The sequence below is a fragment of the Penicillium hordei genome, assembly GCF_028827395.1.
Source record: "Penicillium hordei strain IBT 12815 chromosome Unknown utg000005l_segment0_segment0, whole genome shotgun sequence".
Taxonomy (NCBI): Eukaryota; Fungi; Ascomycota; class Eurotiomycetes; order Eurotiales; family Aspergillaceae; genus Penicillium; species Penicillium hordei.
The window spans coordinates 1,338,571-1,364,724 of NW_026623146.1; the positions used below are offsets into that span (position 1 = coordinate 1,338,571).

A 26,154-nucleotide genomic window follows, 5' to 3' on the forward strand; every position below is an offset into this window, starting at 1 on the left:
CTCCAGGCTCTCACATCTTTCGGTAGACCAGCAAGAGCCTTATGGGTCTACCTTGTGCCATCAAACTTGGAATTCATCATCTCATTCTGTGTCAATCTAGTAATAGAAAATAAATAAAAATCTAATTCTTGCGATATCTTCGATTGGAGGAACTTGTCATTGTATTTAATCTTCCCTTACAAGGTAACATAACAAATGTGGCACAGTACAAAAAGACGAAGTATAAAGTCAAGTTGGTGCCTTGTAGCCTGAACATCCACTCGGATCATCTGATTTCCGACCTCCGTGAAATGCGGGATGATCGACGTCACAGTGAAGTTGCAGTGCGTCAATCTGAGGTCTGAGGCCCGTCACTTCAAAAAAAAAAAAAGTTTTGATAACTGGCTACTGTGGGATTGACTTTGATATAGCCCGAATTTCCGGATATCCGAACTTATTTTGGATTTCGAGCCCGAGAAGATTGATATAAATATTAAAAGAAAATTGAATGTGGGGAAATACTGCAATTTTTTGCTTATATCCCAGTGCCAATCATCAGTCGCAAATAGGCCTGGAAGCTCTGGAAGTCAGGGTCTGATTGATTTGGCTTCAATTGCGGGGTGGTATGATCAAGGGAATCGACGTCATTGCTACATTCCCATTTCAGAGTCTCGACCTTCCCCAATCTTTCATCTCCGCTTTCAATCCTGAATTCTTTTACACCCGGACATCATGGCTGATGCAGAGATACAACACCTACGTCGACTGTCGGCGGATAATCAGATAGTCTCGAAAGCTGATATCTCCTTGAAGGAACGCTTCTTCCGCTACTTCCAGCATGAGATCACCGGTATGTTCCCGTTGATATTCACATGCCACCTCATTATCAAGCAGCATAATCAAAAGGACTTTTGCTAATAACATTACCATTCTAGATTTGCAACAGGAGATGGATCGTCTTGCAGATACAGCTCTTGTCGGTGGTGAGCGTGCCGATGCAACAGACCATTGCCTTGCCGGGATCGTGCGGTTATCCAATGAAGTCAAGGATGCAGCGAGCTATATCCCCACCTACGATCAGAGGGTATACGCAGAGGTAAAGGCTACTCAAACTCTATCCTCATAGCGCAAAGCTGACATCTCTATAGGCAATCAAAGCTTTGCAGGATCGATTGAGCGAGACACGTGCAGCATTCGAGCCCCGATCAAAGTTTAGCTTCAAGACCAAGAAAAACACATCCGCTGTATCTTTGTCCGATGCTGCCACGCTAGCAGTTGAAGGAAGGCTTAGCATCCCTGGGTACCACTCTCCGGGTGCCTCGTCCGTTGACTCGTCCGCGAATCAGACCCCTAACTACCCTTCTACTCCACTGAACGAGCCGGATAGACAGCAACAAGAACGACCGGAACTTGCACCCACTTCATTCCCAGGTGCCTTGACCGGGGGCTTTGCCACAAAGTCCCACACGCAGAAGCCCCCTGGTGCGTTTGCGGCCACCGGCATATCCTCTGTGTCGGTCGATGATCATCACAATCTGCACATTATGCTTCCAGCCTCCGGGTCGATATCCACAGTTCCAGTGTCTATTACCTCCCTGGATCGCTGCATTGTTGATATGTCCATTCCCACTGCCAACGGAAAGCCATATGCCAGTCTGACTGCCAAGGAGATCAATGAAAGCTTATTGATCTGCGGTCAAGTCAATGGTCCTGCACACATTACTGGCGTCAAGCGTAGTGTGATTGTGGTATCATGCCGCCAGTTCCGCATGCACAATTGCAGCGACGTTGATGTCTATCTCAGTTGCTCCAGCAACCCTATTATTGAGGACTGTTCCAATATTCGGTTTGGTCGGATCCCGAAGGCCTATGTCAGTGTTCTCCTCGTGTCTATTTCTTCCCTCCAGTTGTATACTGACATTATTCTATCTAGGCCTTGAACCATGACCGTCCCGACCACGAAGACCGCTGGAGCCAAGTCGAAGATTTCAAATGGATCAAGCCAGAGCCTAGCCCAAATTGGAGTCTACTCGACTCCAACGATGCCGTTCCCGAAGAGGTTTGGGCAGAGATTGTTCCCGGCGGGCCGGGATGGTCTCTTGAAGACATTTTGCATGCCATAAAAGTACTCTAAAATTAGGTTTCCCCGCTTGATCGATCGATGTCTTGGTACTTGAATGGACATTTTCCTACAGGACGCATCCTGGATACCAACTGTCATCATACGCCGCAATTGACAACGCCATTTCTACTTCAAATAATCCTAACTTTTACTCTTTTTTTCTTGACGCCACCATGATCAATTACGATTTTTGTGATCTTTGAATTTGGGAAAGGACTCGAGTTTAGTTGCGCTACTTCAGCTGTGTACTTATAGTATCAACTATGTACTTGTAGCTACAGACAGAAATATAAGAGATTGGTGGAGGAGCATATACTGATCTGAGCATAATTCACAACTCACTCGTTGAATGAAATAAGGACGTGTAGTCTGTCGGCCGCTTATGCAGCCTCTGTTCTTGACGATGAAGGAAGGTGATGGATACATAATCTGACCCATTTGACTAAAGATAGCATTGAAACGTTATACTACTTTTCGGTGTTTGAGTATGATCGGTAACATTACTTTTCAGAGATATTCTAGGTCTCGGTTTGGGATCTACCAAATTTCAGGGGTTAAGTGTTCCAAGTTGTGGGCACTTTGGGGTAATTTTTCGCGTGGTAGCCCAGGTCTTCATAGACAGTTTCGTCTCCTGGAGTTCAGGTCAATCCCAGCCCGATCAATAGAGCCAACAGAGAATCAAGACAGCAACATACCTTTTAGAGAATCAACCCGATGCTGGTCTTCATCTGACAGTTTCTCCAATTCCTGACCAGGTTCTTCCTCATGGCGCTGTTTATCACCCATAGCAAATGCAGCCTTGCCAAGGTCATTCTGCGCCTCGCCGATCATGAGGAATTGAGCATTAGGATAGTCCAGGAACTCCGGCTGCAGAGGCACCCATCGAAGATCTTCGAATTTGTCAAGAACCCTAACGAGAGCGATGTTAATATGATGATACTATAATCTCAATGAGAGACTACTTACGATTGAGGGTATTCTGGATCTTTTGGTAATTGACCCACCGGTGGACCGGCATACTTGGGACTCTTCGACTGAACAATCCAACTCCCGCGTGCTTGCAGGCCGAAGTCCTCCTGAACATCACCCAACTCGGCAGGGATGGTCAGAATATACGCGAGATGGGATGCCCGCTGTGTGGAGGTTATCGCATAGACACCTTCCGCGTAGGGTCTGGCTTCCTCGGTGTGACGTTCACCTCGGGTGGAAGTCTGGTATGTTTTACCAGCGATGAAGTTTTCATGGAGAGCTTGCATAGATTGTCCAGCCTTCTCCACAAATCCCATATCCCGTTCTTTGGCCGAGGTAGGGAACTTCTTTTTTGGGAGAATCATCAAGCGACATGAGGCATCCTTGTCGACAGGGCCTTGTCCTTCGTCGAATTCCGCCCCGAGGACGGTTGGACGGAGAACAAAGAAGCTTCGGGCGACATCTCCCATACTCTGAGGGTCCTCTGTATTGACGCGTGGGCGGAAGAAGAAGTAGATGAAGCCTTTTTCGAGGATGTTGGAGGATACCACGTTTTCCCTCTCCTCGGACTTACGTAGACCTCCCTCAATTTCTTGGGGTTTCTCCGGAGGGATTTCGGGTTTCTCCTGTGGTGGTTGTAATTCGGATGGTTCTTCTCTCTTGACAGGTTCTTCTCTCTTGACAGATTCCTCTCTCTTGACAGGTTCTTCTCTCTCGACGGGTGGTTCCTCTGCCGTCGGCATTGGACCATCTTCCGACGTGCCTGTTACCTGCTCCGCGTTCTCTTCATCTGGCTTTATGCCCTCCGTTTTCTCCTTTTTGGGCTGTGGAGCTTCTTCAGTTGAACCTTTCCGCTTTGTGCCTTTGGTAGCCTTGCTAGTCGGTTCGGCGGAAGTTGAAATGGCTTCCTTGGCCTTTTGGGCAGCATGGCGGGTGGATGTTCGTGTAACCATTATGAATGGTGGATTCCTTAGATTGTGGTAAAAGCCAAAAGATATCTGATCCATCTTAGTGGTTTTAGCCTCCGAGGCTGTCATGAGATACACATGACGTCATGTTGTACAGACAAAGACAAATCCGGAGACATATTTAAGTGACTTTGCTGAGAATGACCGATGAGAATGTCATTATAATTGACAATTCAATCGATATCCATCTCATCGGCCATAGGCGAGTCGTCCATGGTGTCGTTGCCTAGGTCGATCGATGCTGTCTCGGAACCCGAGCTTTCATTTGCGTTGCTTTCCCGGAAATCGCCGAATGAGTCTATGTCTTGTGAGTCCCACTTTGGAAGTTCGCTAAACCTTCGTCTTTTGGGGCGATGGTTATGCACGTCAGGCTGGGTCTCGGGTGATGTATGTCTTGGTGCGAAGCTCGGATCCCCGTGCTGTGTAGCGAGAGTGTTGCGGGCTGGCTTTCTCTTCTGCCCTCTCTTTCGCACCAATGGAATTGTATTGCTATTAAATTCACCGGGCTGAGAGTCTAGATCGTTCAGGTAGTCTGTCAAGTCGCGCTGCCATTGCTCGAGCGGATCTGGGAGACATAGTAGATCTACCCTTGGTAAGCTAGTTTCTAGTTCATCGTCGGGTTCTTCAATATCGTAGGGCTTGATGACTCGAATATCATCACTGTCCTCGAACGTATTCATGTTGTGAGTAGGCGTTGAGGGTCCTGAGCCGTTCATGCTCTGCTCACTTTCCTCCGGCTGTTGGTCTGCTGTAGCAGAAGGAAACTCGGCGAAGTATTTAAAGGGTCGGTTTTGATTGGCAGGACTCGTTCTATCATCCATTGGGAGGTCCTCCATTATTTTATATCAAGCCTTGAACCCGAGCGATGTTGATATTCCGTTCCAATTCAAGGTAGACGGTCAAGTCGCATAATCCATGATCGGGCTTCTAAGGAAAGAAGCAGTATATAGGGAAAGAAATGTGTACTATTAAAAGATCAAGTACAAAATGAGACTAGTAAAGGCGTAGGAGAAAGGAACGCGCAAGAAAGTCATGGTCGTCATAACATCATGGCCTTCCAGATGTTTCTAACGTGGGGGTGGAAGATGGGGAACAGAATATATCTCCACTCGTCGAAGTTGAAGTTGTGTATAGTCAGAAAAGAGAAACCATGGTTAACTTCAATCCATAGAATGAGAGTATATCGAACATTTCCTCGATCTTGATCTAAAAACAAATCTATAATAACTAGTGGTGCAAAGTAAAGATCGAGACCAGCTCCCCCTGACCGCTCACCGCCCGGCAGCATGATTGGCCGATGTCATTCGCTTCCACAATAGAGTCCACGTTTAGTTTACTGCTACACCAAACACCAGCACCAAGTGTTTACCTTTCGCTCTTTTCTTTATTTCAGGTGGATGCGGTGGTCGCCTCTGCCTTCTATTGCTCTCTAGTGTGCGGAGCTTGCTACTTTACAGTGCGGCTCCGGCCAAATCTTCAAGATGCAGTCCTCCCCAAACATGCTCACCAAGGTACGCCCCCCCTCGGGCATCCTAATGCGCCATCAAACAATGGGACTCAATTGAAGATGCTAATGATTATCTCTCTTGTGCAGTTTGAGTCTAAATCCTCCAGAGCCAAAGGAATCGCATTCCACCCAAAACGGTCAGTCAATCCCGCGGAGGGACACCTAACACCTCAAAGCACCCACCCTGACCTCAAAACAGGCCATGGATTCTTGTCTCTCTTCACTCCTCTACCATCCAACTGTGGGACTACCGCATGGGAACTCTTATCGACCGATTCGAAGAACATGATGGCCCCGTTCGCGGCGTTGACTTCCACCCAACCCAGCCCCTGTTTGTGTCGGGAGGTGACGACTACAAGATCAAAGTTTGGAACTACCAGACCCGGAGGTGTCTGTTCACATTGAATGGCCACCTGGATTATGTGCGAACAGTTTTCTTCCACCCTGAGCTGCCTTGGATTCTGTCTGCGTCCGATGACCAGACCATCAGAATCTGGAACTGGCAAAACCGGTCACTCAGTAAGATGCATTGGAGCTACCTGTATTAACATCAACTAACCCTTTACCTTTTTTTAGTCTGTACGATGACCGGTCACAACCATTATGTTATGTGCGCTCAGTTCCACCCCACCGAGGATCTTATTGCCTCGGCCTCGTTGGATCAGTCGGTTCGCATTTGGGACATTTCCGGCCTGCGGAAGAAGCACTCGGCCCCTACCTCGATTTCCTTCGAAGATCAAATGGCAAGAGCCAACCCAAACCAAGCTGATATGTTTGGAAACACCGATGCAGTCGTTAAGTTTGTGCTGGAAGGTCATGACCGCGGAGTTAACTGGGTGTCGTTCCACCCGACACTGCCCTTGCTCGTGTCCGCCGGTGACGACCGGTTGGTTAAGCTCTGGCGAATGAGTGATACCAAGGCATGGGAAGTCGATACTTGCCGCGGCCATTTCCAAAATTCCTCCGCCGCTTTGTTCCACCCACACCAGGACCTCATCCTTTCCGTTGGCGAAGATAAGACGATTCGCGCATGGGATCTTAACAAGCGTACATCCGTTCAGTCCTTTAAGCGCGACCTTGATCGATTCTGGGTTATCGCTGCCCACCCCGAGATGAACCTGTTTGCCGCGGGCCATGACACCGGTGTAATGGTCTTCAAGCTCGAGCGAGAGCGCCCTGCGTCTGCTATCTACCAGAACCAGCTGTTTTACATAACAAAGGATAAGCACGTCAAGTCATATGACTTCGGCAAGAACGTTGAGTCGCCGCCGATGCTCTCGCTGCGAAAGCTGGGTTCTCCATGGGTCCCTCCGCGTACCCTCTCTTACAACCCCGCCGAGCGTGCTATTCTCGTTACCACGCCCGCCGATAATGGAACTTATGAACTGATTCATCTCCCCAGAGATGCTACTGGAGCTGTTGAGCCTACAGACGTCAAGCGTGGACAGGCCACTTCGGCAGTTTTCGTCGCCCGCAACCGCTTCGCTGTCTTCAACCCCTCGAGCCAGCAGGTCGATATCAAGGATCTCAGCAACTCCACAACGAAGACAATCAAGCCCCCGGCGGGCACGACCGATATCTACTTTGGTGGTACCGGATGTCTGCTCTTCATCACCCCTACACATGTTGCTCTATTCGACATTCAACAAAAGAAGCAGCTTGCAGAGCTTGCTGTCAGCGGAGTGAAGTATGTGGTGTGGTCTAACGATGGGTTGTATTGCGCTTTGCTCAGCAAACACAATGTCACGATTGTGACCAAGACCCTCGAGCAGGTCAGCACCTTGCACGAGACTATTCGCATCAAGAGTGCTACCTGGGATGACGCCGGTGTCCTGCTCTACTCCACCCTTAACCATGTGAAGTACTCCCTTCTCAACGGCGACAATGGTATTATCCGCACCCTTGACCAGACCGTATACCTTGTTCGTGTCAAGGGACGCAGCGTCTATGCTCTTGACCGCAATGCCCAGCCACGCGTCTTGGAGATTGACCCGACAGAATACCGTTTCAAGCTCGCCCTCGTGAAGCGGAATTACGATGAAATGCTTCAGATTATCAAGACCTCGAGTTTGGTTGGCCAGAGCATCATTTCCTATCTGCAGAAAAAGGGTTACCCGGAGATTGCTCTGCAATTCGTGCAAGATCCCCAGACCCGCTTTGACCTTGCCCTAGAATGTGGTAACCTCGAGGTTGCCAATGAAATGGCACGGGAGCTTGATCGCCCCAACGTCTGGAGTAGACTTGGCGCTGAGGCATTGGCTCATGGTAACCACCAGATCGTCGAAATGACTTACCAAAAGCAGCGTAACTTCGACAAGCTCTCTTTCCTCTACCTCTCTACCGGCGACCAGGAGAAGCTTTCTCGCATGGCTAAGATTGCCGAACACCGTGGTGACTTCACCTCTCGTTTCCAAAACGCTATCTACCGTGGGGACGTTGAGGACCGAATCCAGATGTTCAAGGAAGTGGACTTGTGTATGTATTAACCCTTATGGCAATTGTTTCATTCATGCTAATTCCCGCCAGACCCTCTTGCTTATCTTACTGCCAAGTCACATGGTCTGATTGAAGAGGCCGAGTCCATTTTGGAGGCTGTTGGCCTCACCGAAGATCAGATCCTCCTACCCACAGTCGGGCAACCTCTGAAGGTTCCCCAACCTATTGTGCCCACTTTCAAGTCCAACTGGCCTGTTAAGGCTGCCGGTCACTCCTCCTTTGAGAAGGCCCTTCTTGGAGAGGTTGGTGCTGGCGACGAAGAGACTGGTGCCGAAGGATTCGAGATTGAGGAAGAGGAGCAAGAAGCTGCTGTCGCCCGGGAAACCCTTGAGGACGACGAAGAGGAAGTTTCAGGATGGGATATGGGTGATGATGTCAACGTGGAGGAAGATGTCGACTTCGTCAATGTGGAAAGCGCCGAAGCTGGCGCGGGCAGTTCTGAGGCTGATTTGTGGGCTCGTAACTCCCCGCTGGCTGCCGACCATGTCGCCGCTGGCTCTTTCGACACTGCGATGCAGCTCTTGAACCGTCAAGTTGGTGCCGTACAGTTCGCTCCTCTCAAGCCTCGCTTCCTCGAAGTTTACAAGGCGACTAAGACCTATCTCCCGGCTACTGCTGGTCTGCCGCCTTTAGTCAACTATGTGCGCCGGACTGTCGACGAAACTGACTCCCGGAAGATGCTTCCCATCATTCCCCGGGACCTAGAGACAGTTGCTAGCCTTGACCTGCAAGAGGGTTATGCCGCTATGCGGTCCAACAAATTGGAGGACGGTGTAGCAACCTTCAAGCGTATTCTTCACACTGTTCTCGTTAACACCGTCTCATCCGAAGCCGACGTGGAGGAGGCAAAGAAGATCATTGCCACTGCTCGGGAATACATTCTCGCCATGTCGATCGAGCTCGAGCGCCGTACTCTCTCCACCGACTCCCCTGAGAGTCTCAAGCGCAGCCTTGAGCTGTCCGCCTACTTCACAATCCCCAAGCTCGAGGTCGCTCACCGACAACTAGCGTTGATGGCTGCCATGAAGTTGGCCTTTGCCAACAAGAACTACGGCTCAGCCTTGAGCTTTGCTAACCGCATGCTGGCTAATGGAGGCTCCGCTAAGCTTTTGGAACAGGTAAGACTTTTCTTAAAATTGAGCCTTCAACTTGTGATATACCATTTCTAACAACGAGAAACAGGCCAAGAAGATCAAAGCTCAATGCGAACGCAACCCTCAAGATCAGATCGATATTGACTTCGACCCCTTCGCCGAATTCGACATCTGCGCTGCCTCCTACACTCCTATCTACAGCGGCTCTCCCAGTGTTTCAGACCCCTTCACTGGTGCCAAATACCACCCCCAGTACAAGGGAAGTGTCGACCGGATATCGGATGTTACGGAGATTGGTGCCCCGGCCAGCGGCCTGCGGCTGTTCGTCCCCAGCCAATTTTAATTGCTGCATGACGAAACATAACGGTTTTCTGCCTTTTTCCTCTTCTTGAAACGAAGTTACAAATGGGTACATTTTCATCTGCACGAGGAGAAGTTGTGTTTGGCGGCGCTTTTCATTTTTTTTTTCGGCTGGGAGAAACAAAACTTCCTGCACACAGTCCCCTTGTCTAGATGTCTTTTTGTATCCAAGATTATAATTGCTTAGCGATCTAGTTTGTATGCGAACATGTTTTGTCCAAAGTTCTATATTCTAGGGATAACCCGAAGACCATGTCTCTAGTTCCTCGGTCTCTATTACCCAGCCAATAGTGATAAAAGTACAATCTATATTGATTCGCGAAAATATGCATATATAATCTAATGTACAAGGGAGATAGATGTTCAAAGCGAAGAGTAGAGAGAAGACCACTCCAACAAAACCACCATAAACATATCACTCAATCACACCGACCATCCTTCCACCCAGTGCGCCATCTTTCCTCCCAAAGCCGACAATCAAATTCTTTCTTCCCAAGCTTCCGATTAACCTCATTATGCGCTTCGCACATCCACCACCCAAACTCCTTCCGACTCTCCAGTTTCGGCTGATTCCGTCCACTCGGATGCGCCATCCATGTCTGGAAATCATCAGCACACACCCAGCATGGGTACAGCTTCGCGAAGAACTTCAAGAACCCGCTCATATTAGCCTGGTGCTCCATGTTTGCTTTTTCGGGGTATGTGGCTGCCATTGAGTGCAGTAGTGTCCATGTTGAGCGGCCTAGCTCTTCGACGTCTGGCGGGCAATCTGAGGGAGTTTCGCTGGGGGAGGGGGTTGCAGCAGCGGCGAGGGCGGGGGTTGAGGTTGTCATTTTGCTTGTGCTTGATGTGGGGGTTGAGGCAGAGCTCGAGTTTGTGCTTTTGTGGTCAGCTTGCTTGGTCAATGCTCGCCATGAGGCGACGGAGGTGCAGGTGCGGCAGCTGTGAGGTCTGTACGTTAGCTTGATCTGTATATTAAGCTCGCGGAGTAGACCGGGTGAGCTAGGTAGGTGGACTCCTTAAATACTTACGGCTTTCCGTCTTTGTCCAAGACTACGCCCTTGGGCAATGGGGCTTTCGAGTCATCGTCTCCGGCGGGCTTGGATGAGCTTGCGGAAGTCGCCGGGTTTTGGTGGCTGAACATAGACGCCGTGCCTTTATATTGGCTATTGACTTGTTCCGGTGGAGCCGAGGACATATTCTCAACTATTAAGGCTTGATTCCCTGGAGAAATTGGTGATTTGGAGTTGTGAAAGTGATTCGGAGTTGATTTCTAATAGATTGCGGAGAAACAGCGGAGTCGAGAGCGAGGGAATAGTGACGGATATTTGGCGCAATAGTCAGTAAAGTAGATACTCAAAAAAGGAAGCGACGAAGACCCTTAGGATCAATGAGCTCGGAATAAGTATAGAATCCAAAAGCTGAGCTTTCAGACCAAGAGTCGCAAATGACATACAAGTGAAATGCAGATCAATCTCGATCCCGCTTTGTCAGCCATTCCCGCCGCGCTTCAACGCAGACGCGCTCAGTCAGGTTCGCGGTTTGATTGAAATACCTAAACCTCTTTCTTCCATTACTTTAGTCTTTCATCCTTATTTATTCACGTATAATCCGAGCAGCCGGACACTTCATTGAAACTCACTCCTACACCTCTTAACTTCTTTCCAATCGGAACAGCGCGACATAAACATGCCGCCGAAGTATACAATGTCCGACTCTGAGTCTGAAGCTGAGGGTGAGGTGCTCAGCGTTCCCTCTGACCAGGCTCTTGAGAAAGGCCTTCGCGACCAAGTGGCTGCAATCTTCAAGTCGGGCAATATGGAGGAATTGACTGTCAAGCGCGTGCGATCTGCCACAGAACATACACTAGGTCTCACAGCGGGGTACTTTAAGTCTACAGGTGACTGGAAAGCGCGGAGTGAGAATATAATCAAGGACGAGGTGGTGAGTCTTTGTTCGCATTTACAGTGCCCCTTCATCAGCTTGATAGTAGCATCGGGGCAACTTCAAGAGAAACATACACTGAACGCAATGCTTTTACAGGAAACACAAGATCAGGCGATACAAAATCCACAATCCCAAGCCACTAGAAAGTCCCCCTCTCCTCCCCCAAAGCCAAAGCCCACTGCCCTTGCGAAGCGAGCAAAACCAGAGACCGCGCCAAAGCCTAGGAAGCGCCAGAAGACTAGGACGCCGGTGTCCGATGAGGAGGAGCTATCAGTCCTGTCATCTGAAGAGAGTGCCGAGGTCACGAAGCCTAAGAGTCGATCGAAAGCGCCAATAAAAAAGTCACCAGTGAAGAAGGTCTCCGCAAGGAAACCCGAGAAAGATATATCAGATGCTTCTGATTTCACCGGTGATGAGAGCGACAATGATGATGTCCCAAAGCCCAAGAAACGATCGAAAGCGCCAGTGAAGAAGTCTCCCGCGAAGAAACACTCCATATCAAAACCCACAAATGATGCGTCAGACGCTTCTGATGCTCCCGATGACACTTCAGATGTCGCCAAAAAGACCGGAGATACCAAGGATGATTCCGAAAGTGAGATGTCGGTGGTGCTTGACGAAGAGCCTCAGCCCAAGGCCCCACGCAAGCGACAGAAGAGTGCCGCGGGAACTGCGACCAAGACGAAGAAAGTTCCCAAAGCCAAGGATGAGAATACCAGCCCGGACCAGGCTGAAATCAAACGACTGCAAGGATGGCTCATTAAATGCGGGATCCGTAAGCTGTGGGGTAAAGAGCTGGCACCTTATGACACCCCCAAAGCCAAAATCAAGCATCTCAAGGGGATGCTAGAGGATGCTGGAATGACTGGCCGGCCATCTCAAGAGAAGGCGAACCAGATCCGCGAAGAACGAGAGCTGAAGGCGGATCTAGAGCAGATCCAGCAAGGTGCAAAACAATGGGGTGCTAAGAGTGATGAGGAGAATGATGAGGGTGCGAAGCCTCGGCGTAGGTTGTCTCGGGGGCGACAGTCACTTGCGTTCTTAGAGAGTGAAGGCGAAGAGACTGACTGATGATGGATAGTGCAGGTTCGTAATTAATGAGTTCGCCGGACCAGCTGGGCTGCCAGGAAATCGGATTATGCGTTCATGTCACTTTTGTATTTCATACTTCATACTTCATAATATCCCCAAATATACAGCAATATAGGGGTCTCCATCATCGCCCAGCTTTCGGTCCACTCATACGCTGAGCAGTCAAGCTGAAGATGGCAACAGAAGAAATGAAGAGGACGAGATTGTAGAACTGCACTTTGTTAGCATCATCAAATCGGCTCGAAGTTGGTCCAATGACATACGGCCTTTCGCGAGTACTCGTTCTCCTCCGCTTCCGTTCTAGCCTCGACAAAGAGGCGACGCAAGTTAGGGAGGTTAGCCTGCAGATGTGTTAGTCTTGACAGTTTGGCAGTTTGACAGATATAGAATAAACCATACCATTAAGACAGCGATGGTCTGGATTAGGGACAAAATAAATGAGAGAGAGAGAGAGAGTTGATGACCGTAGAGCGGGAGAGTCCAGAAGCCACCATTTGTGGACAACTTTTGATCGTCCGAAACACCCTCTCTCCTTCTCTCCCCCCATTCTTCCTCGAAATCTCTCCACCCCCGGATTGTTCACGTATCTCTTTGTGTTTGACAAAGTGACGAACAATCTCGACACATTCCATTCCCCGACCTCGCGCGACCGTGAAGCTCCCAATCCCCCGCAGTCGCCCTACGCTACTCGATTCCCACCCATCCCCGATATCTCTAGGCGGAGGCACGACCTAGTCGTTGCTGAAGCTTATACATCCTCGCTATGGCGATGAACAAGATCCGCGGCGCCTTTACGGTACCTCGGAAAGGAGAGACGTTTGAATTGCGAGCTGGACTTGTGTATGCGGCCCCCTCCACCATGCGCTGGTTAACTTGCCATAGAGAATGACGAATGATATTAACTATTATTGCAGTTCCCAGTATGCCTACGAACGGTATGTGCAGCAGTGAAGCCTTCAGTCCGGCCTGGTAGTGTATGGCGAAGACACGGTGTTGCTGACAATGTAACAGGAAGGAATCCATTCAAAAGACAATCATGGCCATGACCTTAGGAAAAGATGTCTCGGCCCTGTTCCCAGATGTTCTTAAGAACATTGCTACAGCGGATCTTGAGCAGAAGAAATTGGTCTACCTGTATCTCATGTGGGTATCATAGTACAACTGAAGGTGGCTACGTGTGCTAATCGGTCGATTCTCACTTTTAGGAACTACGCCAAATCGCACCCTGATTTATGTATTCTCGCCGTGAACACGTTCGTACAAGACTCGGAAGATCCGAACCCACTGATTCGTGCGCTGGCAATCCGAACAATGGGTTGTATTCGGGTGGAGAAGATGGTGGACTACATGGAAGAACCGCTGCGCAAGACCCTCCGAGACGAGTCACCGTATGTCCGCAAGACAGCTGCTATCTGTGTGGCCAAGCTTTTCGATCTGAACCCGGCAATGGCCATCGAGAACGGATTCTTGGAGACGCTCCAGGAGATGATTGGAGACCCCAACCCCATGGTAGTCGCCAATTCGGTGACCGCACTTCAGGAGATTCATCACACGGCGCCCGAGACACAGGCTCTGCAGATTAATGGTAACACTCTACGGAAGATGCTGATGGCTTTGAACGAGTGCACGGAATGGGGACGCGTCACTATTCTTTCAACTTTGGCCGAGTATAAGACCTCCGACGTGAAGGAGTCGGAGCACATTTGCGAACGAGTCGCTCCTCAGTTTCAGCACGTTAATTCCGGTGTGGTTCTTGCGGCAGTCAAGGCTGTGTTCTTACATATGAAGAACGTTAGCCCTGACTTGTCGAAGAACTACCTAAAGAAGATGGCTCCGCCATTGGGTATGCTCCCTCGCTGCTATCATTGCACTTCGGCTTTTTTTTTTTACTAATTCTATATAGTTACATTGGTTTCGTCAGCCCCCGAAGTGCAATATGTTGCATTAAGAAATATCGATCTTATCCTGCAGAAGGAGCCTGACATTCTCAACAAAGAACTCCGTGTTTTCTTCTGCAAATACAATGACCCACAATATGTCAAGTTCCAGAAACTTGAGATTATGGTGCGTATAGCGAACGACCGCAATGTGGACCAACTCCTCGCTGAGTTGAAGGAATATGCCCTCGAAGTCGACATGGACTTTGTCCGCCGAGCTGTCCGGGCAATCGGCCAGGTTGCCATCAAGATTGAGAGCGCCAGCGAGCGGTGCGTTAACACGTTGTTGGATCTCATCAACACCAAGGTGAACTACGTCGTTCAGGAAGCGATCGTTGTCATCAAGGACATCTTCCGGAAATACCCTGGCTACGAAGGTATCATTCCGACTCTATGCCAGTGCATTGATGAGTTGGATGAGCCCAATGCTAGAGCGGCACTCATCTGGATTGTTGGAGAGTATGCCGAGAAGATTAGCAACGCGGGTGATATCTTGGGTGGCTTTGTGGACGGCTTCAACGAAGAATTCTCCTCGGTTTGTTCTTCCCTTCTGATATACGCTACAATCTTGACTAACCTCTATCTCTAGACCCAATTGCAAATCCTCACCTCTGTGGTCAAACTCTTCCTCAAGCGGCCCGAGAAGGCACAGGGCCTGGTGCAGCGGGTACTCCAGGCTGCGACATCTGAGAACGACAACCCAGATGTCCGTGACCGAGCATATATCTACTGGCGTCTTCTGTCTAACACCAGCGATTCAAATGCGACAAAGAACATTGTGCTCTCGGATAAGCCCCCTATCGTCACCACCATCCACTCATTGCCCCCGGCGCTCCTCGACCAACTCCTCTCCGAACTGTCTACTCTCTCTTCCGTCTATCACAAGCCCCCCGAGCAGTTTGTTGGCCACGGCCGCTTCGGCGCCGACGCCGTCATGCGCGCTGCTATCGAGTACGTATTCTAATTTCCTTCGTTCGTTGAACATGGTGCTAATCACTCCACAGGGAACAAATCCAGAACGCGCGCGAGAACCCATTGGCCGCGGCTGCTGCCGCTGCCGCTGGCGGTACCACAGCCCCTGCGCAGGCGCAAAACAACGTCGAGAACCTGCTGGACATTGATTTCGACGGTGGTGCGCCTGCCTCCGCACAAACCGAGCCTTCCAGTGGCATGTCCGGTCTGGAGGGTCTGGCTGGCACTCCCGTAAGGGTAGCATCCCCTGCAGCTGGTGCCCCGACAGCGCAAGCAAGCAACAACCTAGATGATCTCCTGGGCGTGTTCGGAGATTCCGGTGCCGCCCAGCCCTCGTCGAGCGGTGCCAACAGCGGTGATCTCATGAACGGATTCTCTGGTCTTGATCTCTCCGGCAATGCGGGCCCTTCTCAAAATACCCAGACCAAGAAATCCAACGACGACATCTTGTCGCTCTTTTAGGGGAATCACATTGATGGTATAGCCAAGTGTGTCTAGCCGACCCTACCGGCTGATGTTATATCCAGGTGTTTTCGCAAGCGAGAATCTGAACTGAACGAGATAGATTGGTGTTTTCTTTTACTTGTTTAATGTTTCTTGCATCCCTACCTAAACGGACTTCAAAAGGCCTGTACATTTCTGCCTCGAATATCAATTTCTTTTATTGTGATGATTTGAACATAGATTAAACATATCTTGGCTCTGCAGCCAAGCTTTGCAGTGTAATACCTATCACTTAGCCCTATGTCGTAGGGATCCCGAGGCTGAAAGGCTCAAATATCGATGCAAATAAACTTCCGGTTTTTCTCGGCCGATCCCACGGCTCCACAGAAAAAGGAAGGAAAAAAAAAAAAAAAAAAAGAAAAAAAAAACCCCCCCTTAAAATGAGGAATATCTCTAATGTGATTCGTATATCATTGAATTCAATACTACCACAGAGGGACATCCGTGTAGAACTTTTCTATATTGTAGGTTTAGTATGTATCTACGTACATGTAGATGTAGGTGGATGCTAAGTTATCAACCCAATGTCCCGGAATAACCTTCTCCAACTATAACATAGATAAACACCACCCATTCTATAGGCGCTCCCCAAGTCCAAATCTCGACGGAAACATCGAAAACGCTGGTTACCGATTATTCATCAAACGGAAGTTTCCAGTGTGTGAAAAACCGAGTGGGACTCGGGATCTGTGCCGCTTGCAAGATTCGGATATAAACGGGGCAGACCCCCAGGAAAGAAGTGTCAGTGAACGTTTCCCTTAATTCACAAAATGGCGCAATCAGACTACAAATTCGAAGGCTGGATGGGTCTCGACCCTAGTGCCGCCGAGGGCAAGATGGTCTGGCAAGAATTCCAGCCGAAAGAGTGGGAGGAGACCGATGTTGATATCAAAGTCTCTCACTGCGGTATCTGTGGTTCTGATTTGCACACTCTCCGGAGCGGCTGGGTATGTTTTATGTTTTCCGTATCAGCGAGATCTCATGGGGAAACTCGTTGTTTAACACATTCGCATTCGTGTGGAAAAGAAAAACTAACATTCGCCACAGAGACCCACCGCCTATCCCTGCTGCGTAGGCCACGAGATTGTCGGCACAGCCGTGCGCGTGGGTAGCAAGGTCTCCGACATCCAGCTCGGGGACCGTGTCGGAGTCGGCGCCCAGAGCGAGTCCTGTCTTGGCCGCCAAGGCGATTGCGAGGAGTGCGCCTCAGGCCAGGAGAACTACTGCAGCAAGAAGGTAGTCGGCACGTACAACAGCATCCACTACGACGGTAGTAAGTCATACGGCGGGTATGCGCGGTACCACCGTGTGCCCGGCCACTTTGCTATCAAGATCCCCGACGCTATCTCGTCTGCTGATGCCGCGCCCATGCTGTGTGGCGGTGCTACCCTCTTCAGCCCACTTAAGCACAATAACTGTGGTCCTGGCAAGCGCGTGGGAATTATTGGTGTCGGTGGACTCGGTCACTTTGGCTTGTTGTTTGCTAAGGCTATGGGGGCTGATAAGGTTGTTGCCATCTCGCGGAAGTTGGGAAAGAAGGAGGATTCGCTGAAGATGGGGGCGGATCTTTATGTTGCGACTGATGATGAACCGGACTGGGCTACTGTTAATGCCCGGTCTTTGGATTTGATTGTCTCGACTGTCTCGTCTACTAAGATGCCCTTTAACGATTACCTGGGTCTGCTGAAGACTGGTGGGTCTTTTGTACAGGTCGGTCTTCCCGAGGATGGTGGACTGTTTGCTCCTGTTCGAAGCTTGATGCGTCAGCTGAAGCTGCAAAGCTCCCTCGTTGGTAGCCCTAGCGAGATCCGGGAGATGTTCCAGCTTGTTGCTGAAAAGGGAATCCGCCCGTGGGTGGAGGAGATCCCGATGAAGGATGCGAATAAGGCGATTGTGGATATGGAAGATGGAAAGGCGCGCTACAGATACGTGCTGGTTAACGAGTAAATGCCTGTAAATAGACTAGAAGATGATTGCAATATAGAGATGTGCCCATGAATGAGGTCTAAAAAGATAACAAGGATTCGAATTCTAGTATCTAAATGAGAGCCAATCAAATCACGCACGTGAAGGCCGTTAACGGAGGCGCTAGTCCATTTTGGGATATTCAGATTTCCCCCCGCGGTGGGATGAATCATTCCGCCTCTTCTTCGCTACTTCGGCTTCAAGGAATTCTGTCGAGTCAATTGACCTTCTCACTATGTCGCCTACACTCTCACAACAATACCTAAGTACTCGCGGTGCTGAGTACGGGGTGAGTCGGAAAAATATTTCCAAATTTCATCGCAAACATGTTACTTATCTGTTTCTTTAGAGAACCTTTGAAGATGTTGTTCTTCAAGGCCTGGCCTCGGACGGAGGTCTCTTCATCCCAGAGGAGATGCCTACCCTCCCTAAATCGTGGGAGACCGAATGGCGCGATCTGAGCTTCGAGGATTTGGCGCTCGAAATCATGTCGCTCTATATCTCTACTGACGAGATTCCTCGCGAAGATCTTAAGAACATTATCTATAAGTCCTACTCGACTTTCCGCCACCCCGAGCGCACTCCTTCAGTCCTCCTCGAAAAGAACCTCTACCTGCTGGAGCTATTCCACGGCCCGACCTTTGCGTTCAAGGATGTTGCGCTCAGCTTCCTCGGAAACCTGTTCGAGTACTTCCTTGTCCGCAAGAATGCTGGAAAGACTGGCAAGGACCGCCACCACCTCACCGTTGTTGGTGCTACTAGCGGTGATACTGGTTCCGCTGCTATCTACGGACTTCGCGGGAAGAAGGACGTCTCGGTATTCATCCTCTTCCCTGATGGAGGCCGCGTCTCGCCCATCCAAGAAAAGCAAATGACAACTATCTTGGACCCGAATGTTCACAACCTCACCGTGGCCGGCTCGTTCGACCACTGCCAGGATATCGTCAAAGCGCTCTTCGCCGATAAGGACCTTAACTCCACCCACAACATCGCTGCGGTCAACAGCATTAATATGGCCAGAATCTTGGCCCAGATCACCTACTACTTCTACTCCTACTTCTCCCTCATCAAGTCCCCCTCGTACACCAAGGATTCCAAGTTGCGCGTGGTCGTCCCGTCCGGCAACTTCGGCGATATCCTCGCCGGTTGGTTCGGCAAGCAGATGGGTCTCCCCATCGAGAAACTTGTGATTGCCACCAACGCAAACGACATCCTCGACCGCTTCTTCCGCAGCGGCGGCCACTACACAAAGAAGGCCCTCGACGCCCCCACCGACCACGGCGTGAAGGAAACCCACAGCCCAGCCATGGACATCCTCGTCAGCAGCAACTTCGAGCGTCTCCTCTGGTTCCTCTCCTACAAAACCGCCAACGGCACCGAAGCCGAGCGTCGCAAGCACGCCTGCGAGAACGTTAGCGGGTGGCTCAACGAGCTCAAGACTAACGGCGGCTTCCAAGTCCCCGCCGCCGTCCTCGAGGCCGCCAAGGTCGATTTTGAGAGTGAGCGCGTTAGCAACGAGGAGACTATCGATATGATCCGTGATATCTACAAGACATCCTTCCCTAAGGGTCTTGGTCCCGGCTCTGCCAAGAGCTCCAAGACCGGTGGTTACATCCTTGACCCTCACACTGCTGTTGGTGTTGCTGCCACCCGCCGCTCTTTGGCGCGTAACCCCGAGGATACCCATATCTCGCTGTCCACTGCCCATCCGGCTAAGTTTGCCAGCGCTGTCGATCTTGCTCTGCGTGCTGAGGATGGTTACGACTTCCCCGAGATCCTGCCCCAGGAGTTCGTTGGCCTTGAGCAGCGTGAAAGTCGGGCTACCCCCGTCGGTGAGAGTGCTGGATGGCAGGGTGTTAAGGAGATTGTCAAGGCGGAGCTCGAGCAGGAGTTGCAGGGTTTGCGCTAGATCTGGGACCTGACGAGAGTAACAAAATGCGTTATGGAATACGCTAAGCTGGTGAAATTCAACGGGGAAGGTGGAGCATTTGAGAAAGTATAGACATTTTGAGCACTGTTTTCTTTCTATCTAAACGTATGTCTGTTTTGTTTATTGCACCAGGATCTGAAGTCAGAACCAATTTCTTTACATGTATATCCGTCTCCGCTGCAGCATTCGTGCCAACATGTATATGTCAAAATTCTCCACCGTTTATATGGAATATTCCCACTACTTCATGCTGGGGTTGTCTTCAAGAGGTCTGAGATAGTTTTCGGATCTAGTATGTGATAGACATGTTCCCCCAAGGGGCACACCATTACTGTCAACCAAGAAAGACTACGCATGCTCATTGTGGGAGACAACAATTGCCCCATCCCTCTTCTCATCACGGTAAATCTGCTCCTGTTCACGGTCATACTCCTCAGCAAACTTCCTTCCGTACAGACCAATCCTGTACCAAGGAAGGTCGAACATCTTATCAATAGTCTCGAGACTACGACCAGCAGCCTCGGGCACAAAGAGCCAAACCCAGAACCCACCAAGAACGGAAATAATACCAAAGAAGTAAAAGGTTCCATGAGGGCCGAGACCTCCATGCTCGAGCAGCATCTCAGGCAGGGCACGGTTGACGGCGTACTGGCAGATAAAGTGCATAGCCATTGTGATAGACGAGCAGATACCACGAATACGAAGAGGGAACAGCTCCGACGAAAGCAGATACTGACCACTGTTCCAACCCAATGCCCAGCCGACACCGGAGATGTAGATGAAGGCAATAGCGGCGGTCGATGCACGGTTCTGCGTCTTAGTGGGGACGAATTCTGGGTTTTCGGCGATGGGGACGAGATTCAGGAAGATAGCAATGTAGAACATGGCAATGGTTTGAAGGACAATTCCGATAATGAGAGAACGCTTACGACCGGCCATATCGACTAGGAAGAGAGCGCAGATGATGGCGGCGACGAATTTGACGACGCCGAAGACGACGGTCGAGAACAGGGACTGCTCTTGGCCGGTGATGCCGACGAGGGTGAACAAATCTGGTGCGTACACGGTAATCGCAGAGCCGCCGGACCAGCAGGCCATGTTCTGAGCGAGGTTGGTGAGGAATAGACGGTATGCGTTGCGTTTGATGCCGAGGATCTCCTTGAACAGGCCCTTCCAGCCCATTCCGAGCGTGGCTTCCATCTCCTCCTGGAAGGCAACGTCCATTTCGGTGATCTCGTTTAGAACGTATGGGTGGTCGGCGGGTAAGCCGCGGAGCTTGCAGAGGACCTCGAGGGCTTTCTCGCGTTTGCCCTGCTTGATGTAGAAACGGGGGGATTCAAGCTGGAAGAAGGTGAGGATCAGGATGATACCGGCGAACATTAAATGGAGTGAAGTGGGGACAGCCTGCAGGGAAGACGTGTTAGCTAAATCAGTACGACAACGTTTATAGTGGCAGCAGAACTTACCCAACGGTTGAAGGTATCTGCCATGTGAATCTGAGTACCCCAATTGGCAAAATAGGCAATCATGATACCACTGGACTGAGTATTAGCACCAGAAAGCGAGGCAATGTGGAAGAAGAAGAGGAGAAAGAGTATGAACTCACAGATACACAGCACCAGTAAACATACAAGTACAGAGACCACGGATGGGAGCCGGGGAGATTTCAGAGAGGTATATGGGGCCGACGACACAAGTCTGTCCAATACCAAGACCAGCAACAAAGCGACCAGCATAGACGGCACCCATGTTGCCATTGTTTCCAATAAAGATGGCGATACCGAGAATCCAGAGACAGCAGAGTTGGCGAGTAGCCCAGACACGGCCGATACGATCACAAACAATGAAAGCACTGTTATTCAACCATGATTAGCAAAGGCTGTCGGGGCATAAAGACGAGGATGATGCGTTTCAATAGCAAGACTTACAACAGAGCACCGGCAACACTGCCGAGCTGAACCATGGAGGAAATGGTGCCCTTTATACTGGCGAGCTCATCCTTTTCGAGGTCGTCAATGCCAACAGATGCCTTGAAAGCGTGAGAGTTGAAGACACCCGTGATGAGACCCTCGTCGACACCACGGGCGGCACCCATGAGACCAAATGCAAAGACGGCGAACCATAGCTTTGCATTGAGTGTCTCCTTGGGCAAACTGCCTGTGTTGAACTTGAAGATATTGATAGCAGCACCACCCGCCATGATGGATGATGTTCTTTATTCCTTCTAGATGGGTTGTGGAGAATGAATATACAGATCAAGCGTGGATCGAGGTCATTGATCTGTATAAGAGACGATGTAGCAGCGCCTCGAGAGAACAAATCTCAGATGAAGACAATAGGTTTAGCAGAGGTCTTCGAGAGGTTGGCAGTCGCAGAAGAGAGAAGGTTGTGAGGAGGAGGCTGCATTCGATGGGGGGAAAGGTTGTACGAAGGGGCATGGACGCTCTCTTAAATTCCAATCTTGCGCCATGGGAGCTTATACGGTGACCCAAGGCTTGCTTGCGCCGAGTCTTGGACTTGAACATTTAACCAATCCACGTTGTTCCTAAATTCCCCGATACACGGGCGAGGACTGAGCCTTTTAGCTCTATGAGCTTTCCACAAGTGGGACTGTGAGATGAACCTTCTTTTGACACCACCCCCCTGCGTAAATCACCGATCCATATTAGCACACCATAGAGCCGATAAATATAGTGACGGCGAAGTGTGCATCTTATTTCTCAGTGATATACCATGCAAGAGCCATATGGATGATGGTCTTGCGGCTTCGTCCGATCCCAACAATGAAGCAATGCCGCCAAACGGATCGAATAATTTTAGAGTCCTGCGAGTCATGCGAGTCATGCTTGAATGGTTAATAGACGATGACGCCGGAAATTGCAGATATATGCCTCACTAAGACACGAAGGATCCCGAACTGCTTGGCATGGTCCTCACAGGTCTTCTCCGCGGCATCATCACCATCACCAGAGCCACGAGGGAGGGATAGCCCTAGCGAGTTTGGGTGATCGGCAATGTATCAAACACACGCTAAGCACGAGTAGTATTGGTCGGGCCAATCAATGGCTTCCCCATGTCACATCAATGGCGCTCTCCAGTTTCCACCCAGGGACCACAATAGTATCCCTGCAGGCCATACCTTACATGGGTATATGCCCCGTACCTTAATTGTGGAAATTTCCTCTTTCCCCGCCCTTCGGGTGGTTTCCGAAACCTATAAAGTTCTACCACCGCGGAGAGACCGACAGCCCTTGGCACTTGGAGTACATTGTGTGGAAAGTCGACATCTGATGAAGACGCTGCACAGAAAAATGTTGAGCTGTAAGCGGCATTTCAATAACTTTGGAAGGCCGCAGGTCTCATTTCAAATCAATTTTGGGAAATGTGTGCCGCTGTGTGGTATGGGATCGTGTCCTGTTGACCAAGACCGCAAAAGCACCGGCGATGCCGTCAAATGAAAAACAAGGTAAGTGTGTGGACTCGGGATCCAAGCTCTCTTGGCGCTGTTTCTTGGGCCTTGGCTTGTCTTGGTATATCACCGCTAGGCGACTCGGTCCCGAGAAAGGAGAGAGAGATACTGGCCCCCAGATTGGCTTTGATATTTCCAACTCCGGTTTCCCCCACAGGTTTCCCCGCATCTTGCTAGGTGTTCCAAGCAGAGACAGCGCTAAACCCGAAAGGGGCCCAACTGAAGTGTCATTCATGTATGTGTTATTATAAGGTACGAGGCAAGGAAAGCTATCCAGGAAAACCGGTCCGGTAAAACAATCCAGCCTTTTGTGGAACAAGTGTACTATATAAAAGGAGTGAGCATTCTTTGAAAGGATAAATATACCGCATTTGCTCGAGAACATGCATTTTAGGAAAAGACTGAAATAATATATATCCAAGACGCCACTTGCGTAGTCAGGCCATATGATCCAGACCCCAAGAGTTCAAAGTTGAGATAGAAGCGACAAGGACTCAGCCGCAGCTTGTGACTGAAAGAGTACGGGGTGGGCCAAACGGGTTGTCCGATTGGGCAAAGTTGCAGGGGCGTGGACCCGAGGGTGATGCCCACCGGACGAGAGGAAGATGTGACGGGTTATGGCAAACTCAGGACAAAACTAACCCGGAAAGGAAATCTATAGGTCCTTTACAATATAAAAGTGACTTTTCTCACTATGTATATGTAGCTATTTCTGTATTCCACCCTCCTCTTAACTGATCTCTGGCTTTTACATATACCTGGCCTGGAGAGCTTCGGACTGATCGGCTAAACATGCTCGCGCTAAGGCATATAGTGTCCAATAGCGCAAAGCCCCCGTCGAATCAAAACAAAGAATCGGCATCATATCACAATGAGATAGATCTGGATCTCGATCAACAATTAAAAGACCAATGAAAATATGGAACCGGGATCCTTTCCATATTATAGCTCATTATGTGGGACGATTGATGAATCTCATTATGAACACGAATACTGTGTTCTGTGACTTATAAATCTATAACCGCCCCACAAATTAGTTTTTCTTTACCTCAATAATCATCGCATTTGACCATGACAAGAGAATCTAAGCTTATTACTGTCATTGGAGCGACGGGTATCCAGGGAGGGTCAGTCATTGCAGCTGCCCTGAAGTCTGGTGACTGGAAGATCCGCGGAGTTACTCGCAATGTCAACAGCGACGCATCCAAGGCATTGGCTTCAAAAGGAGTCGAGATGGTGACTGCAGATTGGAACGATGAGAGCGCTTTAGTGAAGGCATTCGAGGTAAGATTCTTGATACCATAAGAATTTTTAGCTAACCCGGAAAAAGGGCTCGTATGCCATTTATGCCGTTACCGATTACTGGGCTGGGTTCATGACCCAGAGCGTCCAAGAACTGATTGAGATTGAAGCTAGGCAAGGCATAAACCTTGCTAAGGCAGCTTCCCAGACTCCCTCTCTGAAGCACTTTGTATGGAGTACTATTCCCGACCATGTGAAGATCTCGGGCGGCAAACATTCTATACCTCACTTTGAAGGAAAACTCAAGGTCGATGAATTTATCAGACAAGACAAAGAACTACTCAGCAAGACTACCTTCCTTTGGGTCGGATACTACGGGACAAACATCGTTCTGCCTATGATTGTCCCAAATCTTCTCGTAGGTTTTCAACCCTCAACATAGGAGTTACTTACTGATCTATGCAGAAAACATGCGGAAAATATGTCCAACTTTTCCCGGTCTCAGACGACACGCCTATCACAACAGTGGGAGATCCCAAAGTCAACACTGGAATCTATGCACTCGCCATCTTCAGCCAACCCCAACTCACAATTGGCAGAATTGTCCTAGCGCAATCTGAGACCAAAACGACCCGCGAAATTATCAATCTGTGGTCCCAGATTTCAGGAAAGCCTGCTGACTATATCCAAGTTCCACTTGATCACTATGATAATCTATGGCCCAAGTGGGGACGAGAGATTGGCCTGATGTTGCAATTCTGGGAGACAGCTCGGGAAAAGAGCTGGACCGCCGATGAGCCCGTTCTAACAAAGGAAGATTTGAATATTTCCGGTTTGATTGGGATGAAGGAGATTTTCAGTGCTCTTGAGTGGTCTTGAATTTTGTATTTTTCCCATAGAGTTAAGACATTCATTTCTCCTACGGATTTCAAACAGAAGGCTTTCTGAAAAGTTGGATCTAATATTCCAGCACTAATCAAGTCTACCCGTGACTCAGTAACATTGGTAGCTTCTTCGGGTTGGACAGTTTCGGGATACTGTGCAGTCACCATTGCCTCGTTCGTCTTTGCAATGATCACACCTTGCTTGCCCTATAACAAGTTTGTTATTGCGAGATAAAACAAACGCATGGTAGCTAGAACTTACACTCTCTATACATGCTCCGATCATCTGTGTTTATAGCTAAATATTTGTGTTCTCCTACGTAGAATCCCTCCGACAGGGAACGTGGGTCGATATAGGCCGTAACAAGAGCTTGGACTTGATTGTGCTCGATCTATACTTAATCATACTAGTAAACCATAGTCTTACGATGGCATATTCGGCAAATCTTGTGTTAAATCCTGTACTAGCTGCCTAAGCAGGACCTCCCGTTGTACTGTATACTGCAGCTGTGTCGATTTTTTTCAGACCCTATCAGAGTTTGATCGACGTAGCCTGTAGTCATAAAATTAACTCATATGTCGACATAAGTTGAAGTAGCAAGTCAGTACCTTGCCAGCTCATTTCGGGTGTGAAATTATTATCAGAAATAGAATAAATAGATAATCAAGTTGAATGAAAGTTACAATCGCTAAAATAGCCGATATGGAGGCTACCTG

The 26,154-nt window shown here is 49.5% G+C and overlaps 12 protein-coding genes across 12 annotated transcripts; 7 read left to right on the top strand and 5 right to left on the bottom strand.

The window, feature by feature from the left end:
* Positions 1–711: 711 nt before the first annotated feature.
* Positions 712–2,113, top strand: N7537_009461 (putative tubulin-specific chaperone c; the record flags this gene model as incomplete). Its single annotated transcript, XM_056900515.1, has 4 exons — positions 712–829; positions 915–1,075; positions 1,128–1,850; positions 1,913–2,113. 4 exons carry the CDS (start codon positions 712–714, stop codon positions 2,111–2,113), a joined length of 1,203 nt encoding a protein of 400 aa, XP_056749183.1.
* Positions 2,114–2,655: 542 nt separating this feature from the next.
* N7537_009462 (uncharacterized protein) lies at positions 2,656–4,023 on the bottom strand (the record flags this gene model as incomplete). Its single annotated transcript, XM_056900516.1, has 3 exons — positions 2,656–2,732; positions 2,797–3,011; positions 3,068–4,023. The coding sequence occupies 3 exons, from the start codon at positions 4,021–4,023 to the stop codon at positions 2,656–2,658; spliced, it is 1,248 nt and encodes a 415-aa protein (XP_056749184.1).
* A 188-nt stretch (positions 4,024–4,211) lies between these two features.
* N7537_009463 (uncharacterized protein) lies at positions 4,212–4,874 on the bottom strand (the record flags this gene model as incomplete). The annotated part of the gene is made up of 1 exon (XM_056900517.1): positions 4,212–4,874. The coding sequence occupies one exon, from the start codon at positions 4,872–4,874 to the stop codon at positions 4,212–4,214; it is 663 nt and encodes a 220-aa protein (XP_056749185.1).
* A 502-nt stretch (positions 4,875–5,376) lies between these two features.
* Positions 5,377–9,511, top strand: N7537_009464 (coatomer subunit alpha). Its single transcript, XM_056900518.1, has 6 exons — positions 5,377–5,549; positions 5,633–5,682; positions 5,745–6,064; positions 6,122–8,020; positions 8,072–9,159; positions 9,224–9,511. The coding sequence occupies exons 1-6, from the start codon at positions 5,520–5,522 to the stop codon at positions 9,476–9,478; spliced, it is 3,642 nt and encodes a 1,213-aa protein (XP_056749186.1). The 5' UTR covers positions 5,377–5,519; the 3' UTR covers positions 9,479–9,511.
* A 403-nt stretch (positions 9,512–9,914) lies between these two features.
* N7537_009465 (flavin-linked sulfhydryl oxidase) lies at positions 9,915–10,693 on the bottom strand (the record flags this gene model as incomplete). Its single annotated transcript, XM_056900519.1, has 2 exons — positions 9,915–10,437; positions 10,527–10,693. 2 exons carry the CDS (start codon positions 10,691–10,693, stop codon positions 9,915–9,917), a joined length of 690 nt encoding a protein of 229 aa, XP_056749187.1.
* A 491-nt stretch (positions 10,694–11,184) lies between these two features.
* N7537_009466 (putative transcriptional regulator) lies at positions 11,185–12,513 on the top strand (the record flags this gene model as incomplete). Its single annotated transcript, XM_056900520.1, has 2 exons — positions 11,185–11,439; positions 11,539–12,513. 2 exons carry the CDS (start codon positions 11,185–11,187, stop codon positions 12,511–12,513), a joined length of 1,230 nt encoding a protein of 409 aa, XP_056749188.1.
* A 106-nt stretch (positions 12,514–12,619) lies between these two features.
* Positions 12,620–13,081, bottom strand: N7537_009467 (DUF5310 domain-containing protein; the record flags this gene model as incomplete). Its single annotated transcript, XM_056900521.1, has 3 exons — positions 12,620–12,745; positions 12,798–12,875; positions 12,929–13,081. 3 exons carry the CDS (start codon positions 13,079–13,081, stop codon positions 12,659–12,661), a joined length of 318 nt encoding a protein of 105 aa, XP_056749189.1. The 3' UTR covers positions 12,620–12,658.
* Positions 13,082–13,297: 216 nt separating this feature from the next.
* Positions 13,298–15,905, top strand: N7537_009468 (putative AP-1 adaptor complex subunit beta; the record flags this gene model as incomplete). The annotated part of the gene is made up of 7 exons (XM_056900522.1): positions 13,298–13,374; positions 13,449–13,469; positions 13,546–13,677; positions 13,740–14,377; positions 14,438–15,006; positions 15,061–15,422; positions 15,476–15,905. The coding sequence occupies 7 exons, from the start codon at positions 13,298–13,300 to the stop codon at positions 15,903–15,905; spliced, it is 2,229 nt and encodes a 742-aa protein (XP_056749190.1).
* Positions 15,906–16,717: 812 nt separating this feature from the next.
* Positions 16,718–17,894, top strand: N7537_009469 (NAD(P)-dependent alcohol dehydrogenase; the record flags this gene model as incomplete). The annotated part of the gene is made up of 2 exons (XM_056900523.1): positions 16,718–16,894; positions 16,995–17,894. 2 exons carry the CDS (start codon positions 16,718–16,720, stop codon positions 17,892–17,894), a joined length of 1,077 nt encoding a protein of 358 aa, XP_056749191.1.
* A 253-nt stretch (positions 17,895–18,147) lies between these two features.
* On the top strand, positions 18,148–19,821 carry N7537_009470 (threonine synthase THR4; the record flags this gene model as incomplete). The annotated part of the gene is made up of 2 exons (XM_056900524.1): positions 18,148–18,201; positions 18,262–19,821. The coding sequence occupies 2 exons, from the start codon at positions 18,148–18,150 to the stop codon at positions 19,819–19,821; spliced, it is 1,614 nt and encodes a 537-aa protein (XP_056749192.1).
* A 369-nt stretch (positions 19,822–20,190) lies between these two features.
* N7537_009471 (uncharacterized protein) lies at positions 20,191–22,042 on the bottom strand (the record flags this gene model as incomplete). Its single annotated transcript, XM_056900525.1, has 4 exons — positions 20,191–21,246; positions 21,309–21,378; positions 21,449–21,694; positions 21,771–22,042. The coding sequence occupies 4 exons, from the start codon at positions 22,040–22,042 to the stop codon at positions 20,191–20,193; spliced, it is 1,644 nt and encodes a 547-aa protein (XP_056749193.1).
* A 2,340-nt stretch (positions 22,043–24,382) lies between these two features.
* On the top strand, positions 24,383–25,432 carry N7537_009472 (NmrA/HSCARG family protein; the record flags this gene model as incomplete). The annotated part of the gene is made up of 3 exons (XM_056900526.1): positions 24,383–24,595; positions 24,642–24,971; positions 25,019–25,432. 3 exons carry the CDS (start codon positions 24,383–24,385, stop codon positions 25,430–25,432), a joined length of 957 nt encoding a protein of 318 aa, XP_056749194.1.
* Between the last annotated feature and the right edge of the window lie 722 nt (positions 25,433–26,154).

Coding starts and splice junctions, on each gene's coding strand:
- N7537_009464 (XM_056900518.1), top strand. CDS start 5,520: ATGCAGTCCTCCCCAAACATGCTCACCAAG. Junction 6,065..6,121: donor CTGGCAAAACCGGTCACTCA/GTAAGATGCATT, acceptor ACCTTTTTTTAG/TCTGTACGATGACCGGTCAC. Junction 8,021..8,071: donor GTTCAAGGAAGTGGACTTGT/GTATGTATTAAC, acceptor AATTCCCGCCAG/ACCCTCTTGCTTATCTTACT.